At 34.5% G+C, this 19,004-nt stretch overlaps 1 protein-coding gene across 1 annotated transcript in view; it reads right to left on the reverse strand.

The window, feature by feature from the left end:
* The window catches only part of DACH2 (dachshund family transcription factor 2), a 618,955-nt gene that overhangs the window by 58,798 nt on the left and 541,153 nt on the right, over positions 1 to 19,004 (reverse strand). Inside the window, exon 8 of the mRNA XM_064360361.1 lies at positions 18,645 to 18,728. Within this exon, the coding sequence (XP_064216431.1) occupies positions 18,645 to 18,728 (84 nt within the window). The remainder of the gene's footprint in view (positions 1 to 18,644; positions 18,729 to 19,004) is intronic.

Below are 19,004 nucleotides of genomic sequence, written 5' to 3' on the forward strand. Positions count from 1 at the left end.
ATACAATAAAGAAGTAGCTGAGAAAGAAATCAACAAGCCAATCTCATTTGCAATAGCTGCAAAAATTAAAAAAAAAAAACTTAGGAGTAAATTTAACCTAAGAGGTGAAAGATCTCTAGAAGAAAAATTACAAAACTCTGATGACAGAAATTGAAGATGACACAAACAAATAAAAGACCTCATGTTCTAACAGATCAGAAGAATTAATATCATTAAAATTACCATAGTGCCCAAAGCAATCTACAGAATCAATGCAATCTCTATTGAAATACTGATATCATTTTTCATGAAAACAGAATAACAATCCGAAAATTCACATGGAATCAAAAAAGAGCTCAGACAGCCAAAGGATTCCTGAGCAAAGAGAATGAACCTGGAGGCATCACACTATCTGACTTTAAAATATATTACAAGGCTATAGTAGCCAAAACAGCATGGTATTTGGTATAAAAAATACACACAAAGACCACTGGAACAGAATAGAGAATCCAAAACTAAATCCACCTGTTTATAGTGAACTGATTTTTCAAAAAGGCACCAAGAATATACCTTGGAATAAGGACACCCTCTTCAATAAATGCTTCTGGGAAAATAGGATATCCTTGTGCAGGAGAAGGAAACCAGACCCCAATCTCTCACCATACACAAAAACCAAGTCAAGAAGGATGAAAGCCTTTAATATAAGACCTGAAACTACTAGAAGAAAACATAGGGGATATGTTTCAGGTATTCTTTGGTCTAGGCAACGATTTTATGACTAAAACCTCAAAAACACAAATGACAAAAACAAAACTAGACAAATAGGACTATACTAAACTAAGTTTTGCACAGCAAAGGAAACAATAAACAAAATAAAGAGACATCCTATTGAATGTGAGAAAACACTTGCAAACTATTCCTCTAACAAGAGATTAATATCTAGAATATACAAGGAACTCAAATAAGTCCACAGTAAATAATAATAATAATTCTGTTAAAAGTGGGCTAAGTGCATGAATAGACACTTCTCAAAAAAAGACATACAAATACCCCACTGATATATGAAAAAATGTTCAACAACACAAAGTATGCAAATCAAAACCACAATGAGATACCTTCATACCCCAGTTAGAATGGCTATTATTAAATAGATAACAAGTAACAGATGCTGGCAAGGATGCAGAGAAAAGGAAACTCATACACCATTTATGGGAATATAAATTAGTACAGCTACTATGGAAAACACTATGGAGATTTCTCACAAAATTAAAAATGGAACTATCATATTATCCAGGAATGCCACTACTAAGTATTTATCCAAAGAAAATAAATCAATATACCAAATGAATACCTGCAAGTCACACGTTTTTTGCAGCACTATTCAGAATAGCAAAGACAATGAATCAACCTAAGCTTCCCTCACCAGATGAGGATAAAGAAAATGTGGTGTAATACAAAATTGAATGATATTTTGCCACAAAGAAAGAATAAAATTATCTTATTTACCACAACATGTATAGAATTGGAGGTAACTATGTTTAGTGAAATTAACCCAGCAAAGAAAGACGAATATCACATATTATCACTCATATGTGGAATATATAAAAGTTAATCTTATGGAGGTGGAGAGAAAAATGATGGATACCAGAAGCTGGGAAGGGTGTTAGGGTGATGGGGGATATGAAGACAGGTTGGCTACAATAAGTGCAGCCATACATTTAGATAGAAAAAAATAATTCAAAAGTCACATAGCAGAGTAGAAAATATATAATAAAAATAGTGTATTATGTATTTCAAAACAGCTAGAAGAAAAGACATGAAATGTTCCCAACACATAGAAATGATAAATACTCAATGTAATGTATGCCCCGGATAGTCTGACTCTAGAATTTCATACTCTATGCATGTGACAAAATATACATATACCTCATAAGTATGTAAAATATGTATTAATAAAAATGTAAAAAAAATTTTTAAATATTTTCCTTTAAGTCCCTTTTAATCCGTAATGCCTGAGGCATGATAAGTATGTCAGAAAATAATTAGCAACTTGCATTTTCATCTTTTAATATGTATGTTTTCATTTCTTTTGCTTTGAAGGCAATAAATTACATATGTACATATATATGAAAAGAAATATATAAGATAACACAAATTTGTTATATGTATCTATCAAAATGCAGCTATATTAACATTTTTTTCTCACAACATCCTATATTTTCTTTTTTCTTTTTTTTTGAGACAGAGTCTTGCACTGTCACCCAGGCTGTGGTGCAGTGGCGTGATCTTGGCTCACTGCAATCTCTGCCTCCTGGGTTCAAGCAATTCTCCTGCCTCAGCTTCCCAAGTAGCTAGGACTACAGTCATGTGCCACCACTCCCAGCTAATTATTTTGTACTTTTAGTAGAGATGGGGTTTCACCATGTTGGCCAGGATGGTCTCGATCTCCTGACCTCGTGATCTGCCCACCTTCGCCTCCCAAAGTACTGGGATTAACAGGCATGAGCCACTGCGCCTGGCCTAACATCCTGTATTTTCAAATAGAGTACCTGGTTGAAGCCAACGTTTAAAGCTGTTATGTGTCTATTAATTTTTTATTTACTAAATTACCAAGTGTTTCCTATGAGAGAAAATGTACTATGTCAAACAGAAAATTTATGCTAAAATCTATAGAGACGAAAACAGCAAAATAATAAACAAATTAGATCATGTTTTCAAAGCAACATACCTACTACAAATGTGATCAATGGAGTGCATTGGACATTAAGGTAGTTGAAATAGTAATTGGCACTTTAGCTTCTCTCTTCAGTGGATCTAAATTTCTGCACCTCTTTGAGAATAATAGAGTTTTTTTATATACTTCCCATTTTGCATCATTCTCTGTATTTGCCTATTTTGTTACAATTTCAACAAATAAATCCAAAAGAAGGGTGTCTAACAACATGTGTTCACAGAGGTAAACCATTGGCAATATCAATGGTAATGAATTCACACAAGATAATTCTACATGCAGAGGAGTGTTAACACTCTGATGTAAAAATATTAAATTCTTCTTTATTGACCTAATTCAGCTGGCCTATTAGGAAATTGTGGGATTACATGTCTACTTAGGATATGAGGGAAAATATTTACTGGCACAAGTAATCAAAGCTAGATCCTTTGATAGATGCTATTTCTTTACAATGACTTCTGTCAATCAAAAAACATTGTTTCTGCATTTGAAAAGATGAAAAGTATTCTCTCAAGTTTCTTAGTCCCTCATGCCACCTAGCTAGATGTTAGAACTTATTGCCATGTCCTCATTTATATTTTTCCCTATCCTTATTCATCTTAAGCTCTCATTTTTTCCATCACCTCATCTATCTCATTTTTTCAAATCTGTTTTTCAGTTCACTGCTTTTTTAAGTTTTATTCTATTGATTAACTCATTTATCTAGTTTTTAATTTCAATGTTTATGTAAATTTATTCCTAACAATTATATTTGGTTTTTAAAAAAATCTGTTTGGAAATGTTAGTAATCTCTAGTTTCTTGGTTATTAATTTAATTCCATATTTTAATTCCCTAGGCAGTTCAGATAAAATGTAAAACAACTATATGTCTGAATACTTACTGGTCTAAAGCTATGCTTAGCTGTTTCTGTAAGGCTCTCATTGTGGTTGGATTCCTTGTGTGTTTGAAAATTTGTTTTGCTTTTTCCTTGCGAGCTCATATTTGGTTCAGTTTAAGGGCCTGAAATACAGGTAATGAGATCAAAAGATAAACCTCGAGCCCAGAGTAAGCTGTGGATGCTGAATTTGAGACTCCTATTAATATAGGCAGGACCTTCAGATCAGGAGCACTCTCTTATCATAAACAAACACAGATTTACTCTGAAGAAAAGCACCTGTGTTTTAGGTGCATTTTAGAATTATTGCATTATATGTGAGCTTATTGGAGATAGCAATAGTATCTCCCATCATTACATTTTCAGTGCCTAAAATACTGTAGGGCACAGGAGACATTATTTATAATAATAATAAATGGAAATCATAATAACTACTGGAATTATAATCCAGATAAAACTGTGCATGTGAAAATTTTTTTTGTTATTATATCACTGCCATATGAAATGCTAATTAGATTTTATAACATTCATTCTCATAACAAAATAGCAAGATCAGGTATAATCTATTGTCATCACTGAAACAACCTAGATTCCTCTGTTTATGATAATGTAAACAATAAATTTATCTAACTACAATTTAATGCATCATAAGGAATTTTTAAATAGTTTTTTATTCTTTCTCCCAATAACTTATACAATGCAATTATCTAAACAAATGTATCCAGAATGAATGAATGAATGTATTTATGTCTGTTTTGGAGAAATTTCTATTTGCATCTGATGTCAAGATGCATTATAGCTCTCAAACATGAATAATTAGTAATAATACATACAACAGACTGGATGTAACCAAAGTGTATTTCTCTTCCTTTTAACCAAGAGCCATTTTAAAACGATAAATGAACCATGATGTGTGAATGTCAGGGTGTGTGTGTGTGTGTGTGCATGTATTTTTTTAATGGCATTTTAGGTTTTGGGGTACATGTGAAGAACATGCAAGATTGTTGCATAGGTACACAGATGGCAGTGTGCTTTGCTGCCATCCTCCCCTTCACCTACATCTGGCATTTCTCCCCATGCTATCTCTCCCCAACTCCCCACCCCCCACTGTCCCTCCCCTATTTCCCTCCAACAGACCCCAGTGTGTGATGCTCCCCTCTCTGTGTCCATGTGTTCTTATTGTACAACAACTGCCTATGAGTGAGATCGTGCAGTGTTTGATTTTCTGTTCTTGTGTCAGTTTGCTGAGAATGATGGTTTCCAGATTCATCCATATTCCTACAAAGGACACAAACTCATCGTTTTTGATGGCTGCATAATATTCCATGGTGTATATGTGCACATTTTCCCTGTCCAGTCTATCATTGATGGGCATTTGGGTTGGTTCCAGGTCTTTGCTATTGTAAACTGTGTTGCAATGAACCTTCGTGTGCATATGTCCTTATAGTAGAATGATTTGTAATCCTTTGGATATATATCCAGTAATGGGACTGCTGGGTCAAATGGAATTTCTATTTCTAGGTCCTTGAGGAATCGCCACACTGTCTGCCACAATGGTTGAACTGATTTACACTCCCATCAACAGTGTAAAAGTATTCCTATTTCTCCACATCCTCTCCAGCATCTGTTGTCTCCCAATATTTTAATGATCACCATTCAAACTGGCGGGAGATGGTATCTCAACGTAGTTTTGATTTGCATTTCTCTAATGACCAGTGATGATGAGCATTTTTTCATGTTTGTTGGCCTCATATATGTCTTCTTTTGTAAAGTGTCAGTTCATAACCTTCACCCACTTTTGAATGGGCTTGTTTGTTTTTTTCTTGTAAATCTGTTTCATTTCTTTGTAGATTCTGGATATCAGCCCTTTGTCAGATGGGTAGACTGCAAAAATTTTTTCCCATTCTGTTGGTTGCCGATTCACTCTAATGACTGTTTCTTTTTCTGTGCAGAAGCTGTGGAGTTCAATTAGGTCCCATTTGTCTATTTTGGCTTTTGTTGCCAATGCTTTTGGTGTTTTGGTCATGAAGTCCTTGTCTACGCCTATGTCCTGAATGGTTTTGCCTAGATTCTCTTCTAGGGTTTTTATGGTGTTAGGTCTTATGTTTAAGTCTTTAATCCATCTGGAGTTAATTTCAGTGTAAGGTGTCAGGAAGGGGTCCAGTTTCTGCTTTCTGCACATGGCTAGTCAGTTTTCACAACACCATTTGTTAAACAGGGAATCCTTTCCGCATTGCTTGTTTTTGTCAGGTTTGTCAAAGATCACATGGTTATAGATATGTTGTGTTGCCTCCGAGGCCTCTGTTCTGTTCCATTGGTCTATATCTCTGTTTTGGTACCAGTACCATGCTGTTTTGATTACTGTAGCCTTGTAGTATAGTTTGAAGTCCGGTAGTGTGATGCCTCCCACTTTGTTCTTTTTGCTTAGAACTGACTTGGCTATGCGGGCTCTCTTTTGGTTCCATATGAAGTTTAAGGTGGTTTTTTCCAGTTCTGTGAAGAAGGTCATTGGTAGCTTGATGGGGATAGCATTGAATCTATAAATTACTTTGGGCAGTATGGCCATTTTCAAGATATTGATTCTTCCTAACCATGAACATGGAATGTTTCTCCATCTGTTTGTGTTTCTCTTATTTTGTTGAGCAGTGGTTTGTAGTTCTCCTTGAAGAGGTCCTTTACGTTCCTTGTTAGTTGTATTCCTAGGTACTTTATTCTCTTTGTAGCAATTGTGAATGGCAATTTATTCTTGATTTGGCTCTCTTTAAGTCTATTATTGGTGTATAGGAATGCTTGTGGGTTTTGCACATTGATTTTCTATCCTGAGACTTTGCTGAAGTTGCTTATCAGTTTCAGGAAATTTTGGGCTAAGACGACAGGGTATTCTAGATATACAATCATGTCGTCTGCAAATAGAGACAATTTGACTTCCTCCTTTCCTATTTGAATATTCTTTATTTCTTTTTCTTGCATGAAGGCAAGATTAGAGAAAAAAGGGTAAAATGGAATGAACAAAGTCTCCAAGAAATATGGGACTATGTGAAAAGACCTAATCTACGTTTGATAGGTGTACCTGAATGTGACGAAGAGAATGAATCCAAGCTGGAAAATACTCTTCAGGATATTATCCAGGAAAACTTCCCCAACCTAGAAAGGCAGGCCAATATTCAAGTCCAGGAAATACAGAGAACACCACAAAGATATTCCTCTAGAAGAGCAACCCCAAGGCACATAATCGTCAGATTCACCAGGGTTGAAATGAAGGAGAAAATGCTAAGGGCAGCCAGAGAGAAAGGTCGTGTTACCCACCAAGAGAAGCCCATCAGACTCACAGCAGATCTCTCAGCAGAAACCCTACAAGCCAGAAGAGAGTGGGGGCCGATATTCAACATCCTTACAGTAAAGAACTTTCAGCTCAGAATTTCATATCCAGCCAAACGAAGCTTCGTAAGTGAAGAAAAAATAAAATCCTTTGCAAACAAGCAAGTACTCAGAGATTTCATCACCACCAGGCCTGCTTTACAAGAGCTCCTGAAAGAGGCACTAAACATAGAAAGGAACAACCAGTACCAGTCACTCCAAAAACATACCAAATGGTAAAGAGCATCAACACAATGAGGAAATTGCATCAACTAACGGGTAAAACAGTCAGCTAGCATCAAAATGGCAGGATCATATTCACACATAACAATATTAACCCTAAATGTAAATGGACTAAATGCCCCAATCAAAAGACACATACTGGCAAACTGGATAAAAAGCCGAACCCCATCGGTGTGCTGTATCCAGGAAACTCATCTCACATGCAAGGATATACAAAGGCTCAAAATAAAGGGATGGAGGAAGATTTACCAAGCAAATGGAGAGCAAAAAAAGCAGGAGTCGCAATTCTCATTTCTGATAAAATAGACTTTAAACCAACAAAGATCAAAAGAGACAAAGAAGGATATTACATAATGGTAAAAAGATCAACGCAACAAGAAGAGCTAACGATCATAAATATATATGTACCCAATACAGGAGGACCCAGATACATAAGGCAAGTTCTTAATGACTTACAAAGAGACTTAGACTCCCACACAATAATAGTGAGAGACTTCAACACACCATTGTCAATATTAGACAGATCAATGAGACAGAAAATTAACAAGGATATCCAGGACTTGAACTCAGACCTGGACCAAGCAAACCTAATAGACATTTGCAGAACTCTCCACCCCAAATCCACAGAATATACATTCTTCTCAGCACCACATCACACCTACTCTAAAATTGGCCACATAATTGGAAGTAAATCACTCCTCAGCAAATGCAAAAGAACAGAAACCATAACAAACAGTCTCTCAGACCACAGTGCAATCAAGTTAGAACTCAGAATTCAGGAACCAACCCAGAACCGCACAGCTTCATGGAAACTGAAGAACTTTCTCCTGAATGTTGACTGGATAAACAATGAAATGAAGGCAGAAATAAAGATGTTCTTTGAAACCAACGAGAACGAAGACACCACATACCAGAATCTCTGGGAAACATTTAAAGCAGTCTCTAGAGGAAAATATATAGCAATAAGTGCCCACATGAGAAGCAAGGAAAGATCAAATTTGACACCCTGTCGTCAAAATTGAAAGAATTAGAAGAGCAAGATAAAAAAACTCAAAACCTAGCAGAAGACAAGAAATAACTAAGATCAGAGCAGAACTGAAGGAGATAGAGACACAAAACACCCTTCAAAAAATCAATAAATCCAGTAGTTGGTTTTTCGAAAAGGTCAACAAAATAGACAGACCACTAGCCAGATTAATAAAAAAGAAAAGAGAGAATAATCAAATAGATGCAATAAAAAACGATAAAGGGGATATCACCACAGATTCCACAGAAATTCAAACCATCATCAGAGATTATTACAAACAACTCTATGCACATAAACTAGGAAACCTGGAAGAAATGGATAAATTCCTGGACACTTGCATCCTCCCAAGCCTAAACCAGGAAGAAGTCGAAACCCTGAACAGACCAATAATGAGGTCTGAAGTTGAGGCAGCTATTAAGAGCCTACCACCCAAATAAAGCTCAGGTCCAGATGGGTTCACAGCCGAACTCTACCAGACATACAAAGAGGAACTGGTACCATTCCTACTGAAACTATTCTAAACAATCCAAAAAGAGGGTATCCTTCCCAAATCATTTTATGAGACCAACATCATCCTGATACCAAAACCCGGCAGAGACTCAGCAAGAAAAGAAAACTACAGGCCAATATCCATGATGAACATAGATGCAAAAATCTTCAATAAAATACTGGCAAGCCGATTGCAACAGCACATCAAAAAGCTTATCCACCATGATCAAGTAGGCTTCATTCCAGGGATGCAAGGCTGGTTCAACATACACAAGTCTATAAACATAATTCACCACATAAACAGAACCAAAGACAAAAACCACATGATTATCTCAATTGATGCAGAGAAGGCCTTTGACAAAATTCAACAGCCCTTTATGCTAAAAAGCCTCAATAAACTAGGTATTGACGGAACGTTTCTCAAAATAATAAAAGCTATTAATGAAAAACCAACAGCCAATATCATACTGAATGGGCAAAAACTGGAAGCATTCCCTTTTGAAATCTGGCACTAGACAAGGATGCCCTCTCTCACCACTCTTATTCAATACAGTACTGGAAGTTCTAGCATGTATTTTTAATAAGGCTAAATTCTAAAGGCAGCATTTGAGATTATATTGATTTAAAAGATATAAAATACGAGAGCTCAAATAATATAAATTTACTTATTGCTAATTCTATATTGATAATCCCTTAGTCATATTTATACAACTGTTCTAATATCTTCATATGATGATATTAGTATAGTGATATGGTTTATATTTAGGATTAAGCTAATTGAAAATACAGTAATTTGAATACAAATGTACAAATATCAGTTTACTTGATTCTTCTCTATCACAAAATAGAACACTTTAAAATTACATTTTACTTGTTCTTTTCCAAGACTTTCACAGTTACACATCATTCTAGCAGGATTTGTTATGCAAGGATATAATCTACAATTTCTATTTAGAAAAAATTCCATGTTCTGATCCAAAACAATCTATCTGTGATTCCTGCAAAACTTCAAATAGCCTTAGCTGTATTATTTGTTAATATTGTAATGTAGTTATCCTGGTTCTTTAAAATGTGTTTGTTGGGATAAAAGCATTATACCGTGATTACTAAAATCTTAAAATAATTATGTGTATGTTTTAAAATAAAAACTGTATTTCAAAAGTCTAACCTTTTAATAATAAGCCTTATGTCAAGGTATTTAAATATCTATTTATTCATTTCTCTGAAACAGACATAAAAATGGCTAATAGGTATATGAAAATTTGTCAACATCAGTAATCACCACAGTAAGATATTACCTTTCACCTGCTAGTATGGTTTCATCAAAATACAAAAGAGAACAAGTATTAGAATGGATATTAAGAAATTAAAAACTTATACAGTGTTTTTTTAATAATTTCAAATGTTATCATAGATTAAAGGGTACATGTGCAGTTTTGTTGCATGAGTAAATTGTGTGATGCTGAAGCTAAAGGGTGGCCCAGAGATATTGACACCTAGGCAGTAAGCATAGAACCCAGCAGGTGATTCTTCAGCCATGTCTCCTCCCTCAGTTCCCATCTATGCATTTATATGTATTCAATGTTTAGCTCCAACTAATAAGTGAAAACATGTGCTATTTGGTTTTCTATTCTTGCATTGGATTGTTTAGGATAATTGGCCTCTAGCTCCATCCAAGTTACTGAAAAGGATATGATTTTGTTCTTTTTATTTCTGTAATATTCCATGGTTTATATGTACCACATTTTCTTTATTCAATCCACTGTTGATAGGCAGCTAGGTTGATTTCATGTTTTTGCTGTTGTGAATAGGACTGCAATGAACATGTGTGCATATGTATGTTCAATAGTTGGCTTTGCTTCCTTTTTTTCTACTTCCTTTCTGCCTGCCTGCTTTTACTTCTGTCTATCTTCTCGTTTTTTGTGTGTGTGCTTCACCAGTATTTACATATTGCGAGTCCAATAATGCACAAAACACATGTTAATTTAGCTAAAATTTAATTATATTGTAGCATGAGAGCCCTTCATTGTATCTAATTTGACCTAATGTTGAAAGCATAGTTGACTCTTATTATTTATTTGGAGGTATGTTCCCTCAATACCTAGTTTATTGAGCGTTTTAACTTGAAGGGGTGTTGAATGTTATCGAAAGTCTTTTCTGCCTCTAATTGAGAAAATCGTATGTTGCTGATGTTGTTTTCATTCACACTAGTGTCTCACTTAACAAATCATGTGGCTTTTGTCTTTAGTTCTGTTTATGTGATGATTCATATATATTTATTTTCATATGTTGAACCAACCTTCCATCTGGGGTGACACCTACTTGATCACGGTGGAGTAGTTTTTGATAAGCTGCTTGATTCAGTTTGCCAGTGTTTTGTTAAGAATTTTTGTATTGATATTTATCAGGGATATTGGCTTGAGGTTTTCTCTTTTTGAAACTCTGCCAGGTTTTGGTATCAGGTTTTGGTACCAAGCTTTGGTATCATAGAATGAGTTAGGAAATAAGGATGTGGAAAAACTAGAACCTTGTACACTGTTGGTTGCAATACAAAATTGTGCAGTCATTCACTGTGGAAAACAGTATGGTAGTTCCTCAAAATATAATTTTAAACACAAAATAGCCATATGATCCAGCTTTCCACTTCTGGGTATAAAATCAAAAGTATTTAAAGCAAGAACATGAACTGATATTTCTACACCAACATTGATAGCAGTATTATGCACAATCACAAATACATGGAAATAAACTAAATGTCAATTTATGGATGAAAATGGATCAATAAAGTGTGATGCATAATACAGTAAAATACTATTCAGCTTTTCAAAAGACAGAAATCTTGCCATATATGACAACATGGATGAATCTGGTGGACATTAGGCTAAATGAAATAAGCCAGTCACACAAGGACAAACTCTGCATGGTTCCACATATATTAGTTATGTAAATAGTCAAACTCATAGAAATAAACAGTGAATAGTGATTGCCAGAGGCTGTAGAGAGACAGAAATGAGGAGTTGCTGTTCAACTGGTATAAAGTTTCAGTTATGCAAAATGAATAAGTTCAAGAGATCTGCTGTACAGCACTGTGCCTATAGTCAACAATAGACTTCTGAACACTTAAAAATGTGTAAGATGGTAGATCTCATGTTAAGTTTTTACAACAAAGAATAATAATAGAAATAGAATTTACTTAGAAAAATCACTGTAATAAACTGTACTAATAAAATACAAAAGGGCTAGGCGCGGTGGCTCAAGCCTGTAATCCCAGCACTTTGAGAGGCCAAGGCGGGTGGATCACGAGGTCAAGAGATCGAGACCATCCTGGCCAACATGGTGAAACCCCATCTTTACTAAAAATACAAAAATTAGCTGGGCGTGGTGGTCGCACGCCTGTAGTCCCAGCTACTCGGGAGGCTGAGGCAGGAGAATTGCTTGAACCCAGGGCAGAGGTTGCAGTGAGCTGAGATTGTACCACTGCACTCCAGCCTGGCGCCTGGCGACAAAGTGAGACTCTGTCTCAAAGAAAAACCACAAAAAAACAAAAACCACAGAGTCATCTTGATAGATGTAGAAAAAGAATATGACAAAAAACAACATGTTTTCATAGTGAATACACAAAACAAACCATATATGAAAACTTCTTCTTTTGATAAAGGACATCTATAAAAAGTCCACTAGTCACATCATATTTAATGGTAAAAACTGAAAGCTTTCCTCTTAACATCAGAAATAAGACAAGGATATTCACTTTCACCATGTCTATTCAACATTGGATTGCAGTCTCTAGCCACAGAATTAGGCAAGAAATAGAAATAAAAGGCATCTAGATTGGAAAAGAGAAATAAGACTATGTCAATTTGCAGATGGTATGATGTTATATAAAGAAAATTCTTAAAGAAATTACAGAAAAAAAATCCTAAAGAATCTACGTAAAGACCATTTCACCAAGCTAAAAAATCTTAATAAAGTTGAAGAATATAAGAACCTATATAGAGAAAATTCATTATCTTTCTATACACAGCAGTGAACAATCTGAAATCAAAATTTACAAAACATTTTACTTATAAATAAATTTTAAAACATTTAAAAACAAAATACAGGCACACCCTGTTTGACTGCACTTTACAGATACTATATTTGTTACAAACTGAAGGTTTGTGACAACCCTGCATTGAGCCAGTCTATTTGGTGTCATTTTTCTAATAGTACTTGTTCACTTTTTAGCTCTGTGTCACATACTGGTAATTCTCACAACATTTCAAATTTTTATTATTTTTATATCTGTTATGGTGGTCTATTATCAGTGATCTTTGATGTTACTATTTTAATTGTTTTAGGACTCCATGAACTGCTCCTATATACAATGGCAAATGTAACTGATAAATGCTTTGTATGTTCTGACTGCTTCACTGACCTGCCATCAGGTCACTTCTCTTTCTGCCATCATTTCTCTTTCTCTGCTCAGGTCTTCTATTCCCTGAGATACAACAATATTGAAATTATGTCAACTACTAATCCTTCAATGGCCTCTAAATGTTCAGTAAGAGAAAGAGTCACACGTATTTCACTTTAAATCAAAAACTATAAATCATTAAACTTAGTGAGGAAGGCATGTCAAAAGTCAAGATAGGCTGAAACTAGGCCTCTTGCACCAAACAGTTAGCCAAGTTGCGAATGCAAAAGAAAAGTTCTTGAAGGACATTAAGAGTGCTACTTCACTGAAAACACAAATTACAAGAAAGTGAGCTAGCCTTATTCTTGATCTGGAGAAAGTTGTAGTTGTCTGGATAGAAGATCAAACCAGTCACAGCATTTCTTTAATCCAAAGACTAACCTAGAGCAAGGCCCTACCTCTCTTTAATTTCTGGTAAGCTGAGAAAGGTAAAGAAGCTGCAGAAGAGAAGTTGGAATCTAATGAACGTGAATTTGTGAGGTTTATGTAAAGGAACCATCTCCTTAACATAAAAGTGCAAGGCGAAGCAGCAAGTGTGGATGTAGAAGCTGCAGCAAGTTATCCAGAAAATCTAGCTAAAATCATTGAGGAAGATGGCTACACTAAATAACAGATTTTCACTGTAGACAAAACAGCCTTATATTGGAAGAAGATACCATCTAGGACTATCATAGCTAGAGAAGAGAGGTCAATATGTAAACATTACTTTTATATGTACTGAGAAATCAAGCAATTTTTGTGACTTGCTTTATTCCAATATATGCTATATTGTGTTGGTCTGGAACCAAACACATGATATCTCTGGGGTATGGCTGTACTGAGGAGTAAACTTTAAAGAAATGCATAATGTGTAGTGTAAAAACGACAAAACATTGCCAGAATAAATTAAAGAGAACCTAAATAAAAGGAAAATACCTTGTTTTCATGGATCAAAATACTTAATACTGATGATATGGCAATAATTGCCCAATTTATCTACAGTTTCAATATAATCCTTCTTGTAATTCCAGTTGATATTTTATCAGTAACTGATCTAAAAATTCTCATACAAATACAAAGGATCAAGAAGATACAAGGCAATCCTGAATAAAATAAGAAAAAGACTCATATGGCTTTATTTTAAAACTTATTATAAAGCTATAGTAATCAAGATAGTGTGATATTGGCAAAAGAATAGACATGTAGATAACTGAACAGAATTGAAGGTCCAGAAATCAATTCTTAATTTTACAGAGAAGTGATTTTTGATGAGGGTGCCAACTTAATTCGATGAGGAAATATTTTCAACGAATAATGTTAGAATCATCAAATCCTCAAATGCAAAATAATGAAGTTGGTTCTCAATCTAACACAGCAAAATTAACTCAAAGGGGAGTATAAATCTAAGTGTAAGAGCACAGCATTCTTAGATACAACACCAAAACCACGTGTCAAAAAATAAATTGATCTTTATGAAAATTAATAGCCTGCCCATCAAAGGATACTACGGAAAAAGTAAAAAGATATCCCACAAAATGGGATAAAATATTTGTGACTCATATATCTGTTAAAGATATTGTATCCACAATATAAAAAGAACTCTTACAACTTAAAAACAAATGATAAATTAAAGAATTAAGATGCTTAACTAAAAAATGGACAAAGAACGTAAATAGATATTTGTCCAAAGAAGATATATAAATAGCCAATAAACACAAGAAAAGATGCTGAAAATGATTATTCATCAGGGAATACAAATCAAAGCCAAAATGAAATAATACTTCGCAAACACTAGTATAGCTATAATCAAAATGACAGAAAATAGTAAGTGTTGGAGAGAGCGGGGAGGAATTTAAACCTTCACATGTTGCTGGTGGAAATGTAGACTTCTACATCCACTTCGACAAACAGTGTGGCAGTTCCTCAAGTAGTTAAACACAAAATTACCATAAGACATGTCAATTTCACTAAGTATATATACATGTGAAATGAAAACACAAGTCAACCCAAAACTGAATCCAAATGTTCACAGCAGCATTATTTGTAACAGCCAAAAAGTGGAGGTGTCTCAAATAACCTTCAACTGATGAATGGATAAACAAAATGTGAGGTATTCATGCAATGAAATAATATTCCACCACAAAAAGTAAAAGCAAACAACTTCATCAAAATGTGGATGAAGGACATGAACAGACACATTTCAAAAGAAGACAAACATGAAGCCAACAGCATATAAAAAATGTTCGGTATCACTGATCATTAGAGAAATGCAAGTCAAAACCATTATGAGATACCATCTCACATCAAATCAGAATGGATATCGTCAACAAGTCAATAAACAGCAGATGATGGCAAGATTGTGGAGAAAAAGGAATGCTTATACACTGGTGGTAGAAATGTAAACTAGTTCAGCCACTGAGGAAAGCAGTTTGGTGATTTCTCAAAGAACTTAAAATAGAACTACCATTTGAGCCAGCAATCCCATTATTGGATATGTACCCAAAGGAATATAAATTATTCTAAATCATGCGTGTGTATGTTTATTGCGGCACTGTTCACAAGAGCAAAGACACGTAATCAACCTAAATGCCTATTAAAAACATGGTACATATACACCATGGAATATTATGCAGCCATAAAGAAGGACAGGATAATGTCCTTTGCAGCAACATGGATGGGGTTGGAGGTCATTATCCTAAGAGAGCTAATGCAGGAACAGAAAACCAAATACTGAATGTTCTCACTTATAAGTGGAAGATAAATATTGAGAACACATAGACACAAAGAAAAGAACTACAGACGCCAGGGTCTACTTGAGGGTGGAGGTTGGGAAGAGGGAGAGGATTGAAAACCTACATATCAGATATTATGCTTATTACCTGGGTGACAAAATAGTCTGTACACCAAACCAAAGTGACACACAATTTGCATATTTAACAAACTTGCACATGTACCCCTGAACTTAAAAGTTAAAAAAGAAATATGACAATGCTTTTATTACAGGTAAAATATAGTATATATTATTGTGACCAAGGGATGTTAAAACTATTAACTGTTCAACTGTAGGCTGTGGGTTAACTTAAAATGTAACATTTCACTAAATTCTTGGGCTGGATGATAAATTTATTTTTCCATTATTTTTGTAGCATACCAGATTTGATAATCAGAGTATTTGGGGCATCTTGCACATAGAAAATTTTCTATTGAAAACATTTACTTCCCAATGCAAAAATATCACAAAAACCCTATTCCTGCTAGCAGTTTGAGAGACCAGTGGCTGCCAGAGGAAGGGAATTTTACTCTGTGCCTTTGTTTCACACAAGTAAACTATAATGAATAGTCCTAATTACTGTACTCTAAAGAATCCCAGAAATGACTGCTAAAAACCATATAACACAATGTCATAATATGCGATTAATTTAATCAATTTGACAAAGGCTGTGAAAAAATAAAATCAAAAGCTTGATTTGACTGATCAGTCAGTTTACTCAAAATACTTGATTCACAACTAAAATCACAGTATTTGACATAGTCAAAATGGATATCAATGCCATGAAGGCTCAGGTCACACAGACTTTGAGACATATACTATAATGTCATCCAGTTTTACCAGGTACAGTAAAGGTGAGCTACATGAATACTCTAAAGGTATGTCTTTATGTTCTGAAAATTCCTTCATAATAGCAAAGCTGGCATTTTATAATTTTCAGAGCTATAAATCACTTTTAAAATCATGATGATACTCAAAGCAGATGTGAAAGCATATGTTTGCCACAGTTGTATAAACTGCTTACTTGTCACAGTTAATAAATGTTGACACTTCTACTTTAACTCATTCCCTTTTAATAACTAAATTCTATTTCAGGAAAATATTTCTTTTCTTACCATCACAAATATAACTGGTAGAATGTGACATAGAGAATCCCGATTAAATAAAAGCCTTTCCACTATAACTGGAGTACAATTTAATATGCCTCTCTTTTTTATTAATGTACTCATCAGGATATATGATCAACTTATTTGACTTAAACAAGTAAAATTGTACCATTCCATAGCAAGAGATTCAGAAATACCAGTGCATGCCACTATATATTTTATAAAAATCAGTTACTATACATCTGTAGTAGTGCTCCAGCTGATTTTTCGTAAGACACAATAGAGTATACTTGAGTGCTGCAGTACACAGGACAGTCCCAAATGCCATTTTGACTTACGAGGTTTGCAACTCTGATCGTATCATATGTGTCATGTACAGGTTGAGACTTTCCTAGCAAAGCTGCTTTACTACCAAGCTGTCCTTTAAATAGTCGTGACATGGTGGGGAAAAAGTCTCAGGAACAAATTGTTGCTCGGTTATAAATGAAGTTTCATCTATAACTAGAATTTCATTACCTGTGTGAGAGTTTGGGTAGTTTAATACCATGAATCTGACTTCTTTCATTTTGACAATTATTCTGAAATCAGTCATTTGCATTTTGGAGCCCCAGTGGGCATAGCCTTTCACTGTCAGGCTACTGAAAAGACAAAACATGTGGCAAGGAAAGCAACCATAGATCAATGAAATTAAAATCATACACTATTTCAAATTCCAACTAAAATGCTCATCTAGGTAATTATGAAGCACGTTCAGTTTACAGAAAAAAGAAAATATTCTCCATTAACCCTTCAGTTCATGATGCATTTTTTTCTATATATTATTGGCACCATTAGTAGATAGAAAAATTTGCCCCGTAGTGAAGTACAAATAAACTATTCGATGATTTGATAAATTACATGTTAGCCACTGTCTAACTCCTGGTGACAGCAACAATGCATAACCTATACTATATGATTATATATTTTCCTTTTCTCTTACCCTTTCAGCCTTTTAAACAAAGATGTACTCAGCTTTCATATTAGGAGAGTATCACTTTGAAATTCTTACTATCTCTATCTTCCTTGAACAGCTCTCCTAAGACATAACTGGATATTGTGCAGAGGTGATACATGTACCTCAGAAGATCAAAAGGCAGGCTGAGATCATATCTATTAGTATTTCACATAATTACCTGATGGGCTAACTTGCTAAGCTTTCATTTAAAATGTTCAAATTAGCATATATTTTAAAAATCACTTTCAAGAGTTGAGGAGAACAGCTATCCTCTATGACAGAAACTCAATTTTGTGAAATATAACCACCGATTGTTGAATCATTTAAACATCGTTAATAAAATAAATATATAATACAAAGAGAGTCAGATGTCTCTGAACTGGCAAAGTAAAAGTGCTTTAAATAAAGTTTCCAACCACATGCACAGACAAATTTCAGGTGGATATGTAATTTACAACCTCCCAAATAAACAAGCTTCAGATAAACATCATGTTTTCTACTATTAAAATAACTCATCCAAAGCTGGTATGAATCTGTTTTTACTCAGGGAAATGTGGATGCAATATACAGCACACAGGTGTTAACTGAGTTACTATCCGATTATTATATGTGTATCAAATAAGCAAAAATCATTTTGCCTTTATTATCTGTTTGGCACTTTTTGATGGTTGGTCCATTATCCTGATCAACAATAAGTTCCTCTCTGTTGTTGGGTATCATAACTATAAATAAGAGCTGTAACTGAGTAGTTTTCTATGTGAAATACCCAGAAAAAGTAGAAAAGCATCATACAAATGGCTAATATTCTCTAATAACAACTAATAATAACTAGAATAACAGGAATTTCTACTGTTTAAAAATTCTACTATATAAAACTTACTTAGTTTTATATACTTCTACGTCTGAAAGAGTAGAAAGGTTTGTTAGTCTGAAGATTATATAATGAAAGTAATCAGTAAGCTGCTTAATTGTGTGAGTTCCAAAATATAATTAATATA

This window comes from Aotus nancymaae, unplaced genomic scaffold, assembly GCF_030222135.1.
Source record: "Aotus nancymaae isolate 86718 unplaced genomic scaffold, 86718_ANA_hifiasm-v0.15.2.pri h1tg000004l, whole genome shotgun sequence".
NCBI classification, from domain to species: domain Eukaryota; kingdom Metazoa; phylum Chordata; class Mammalia; order Primates; family Aotidae; genus Aotus; species Aotus nancymaae.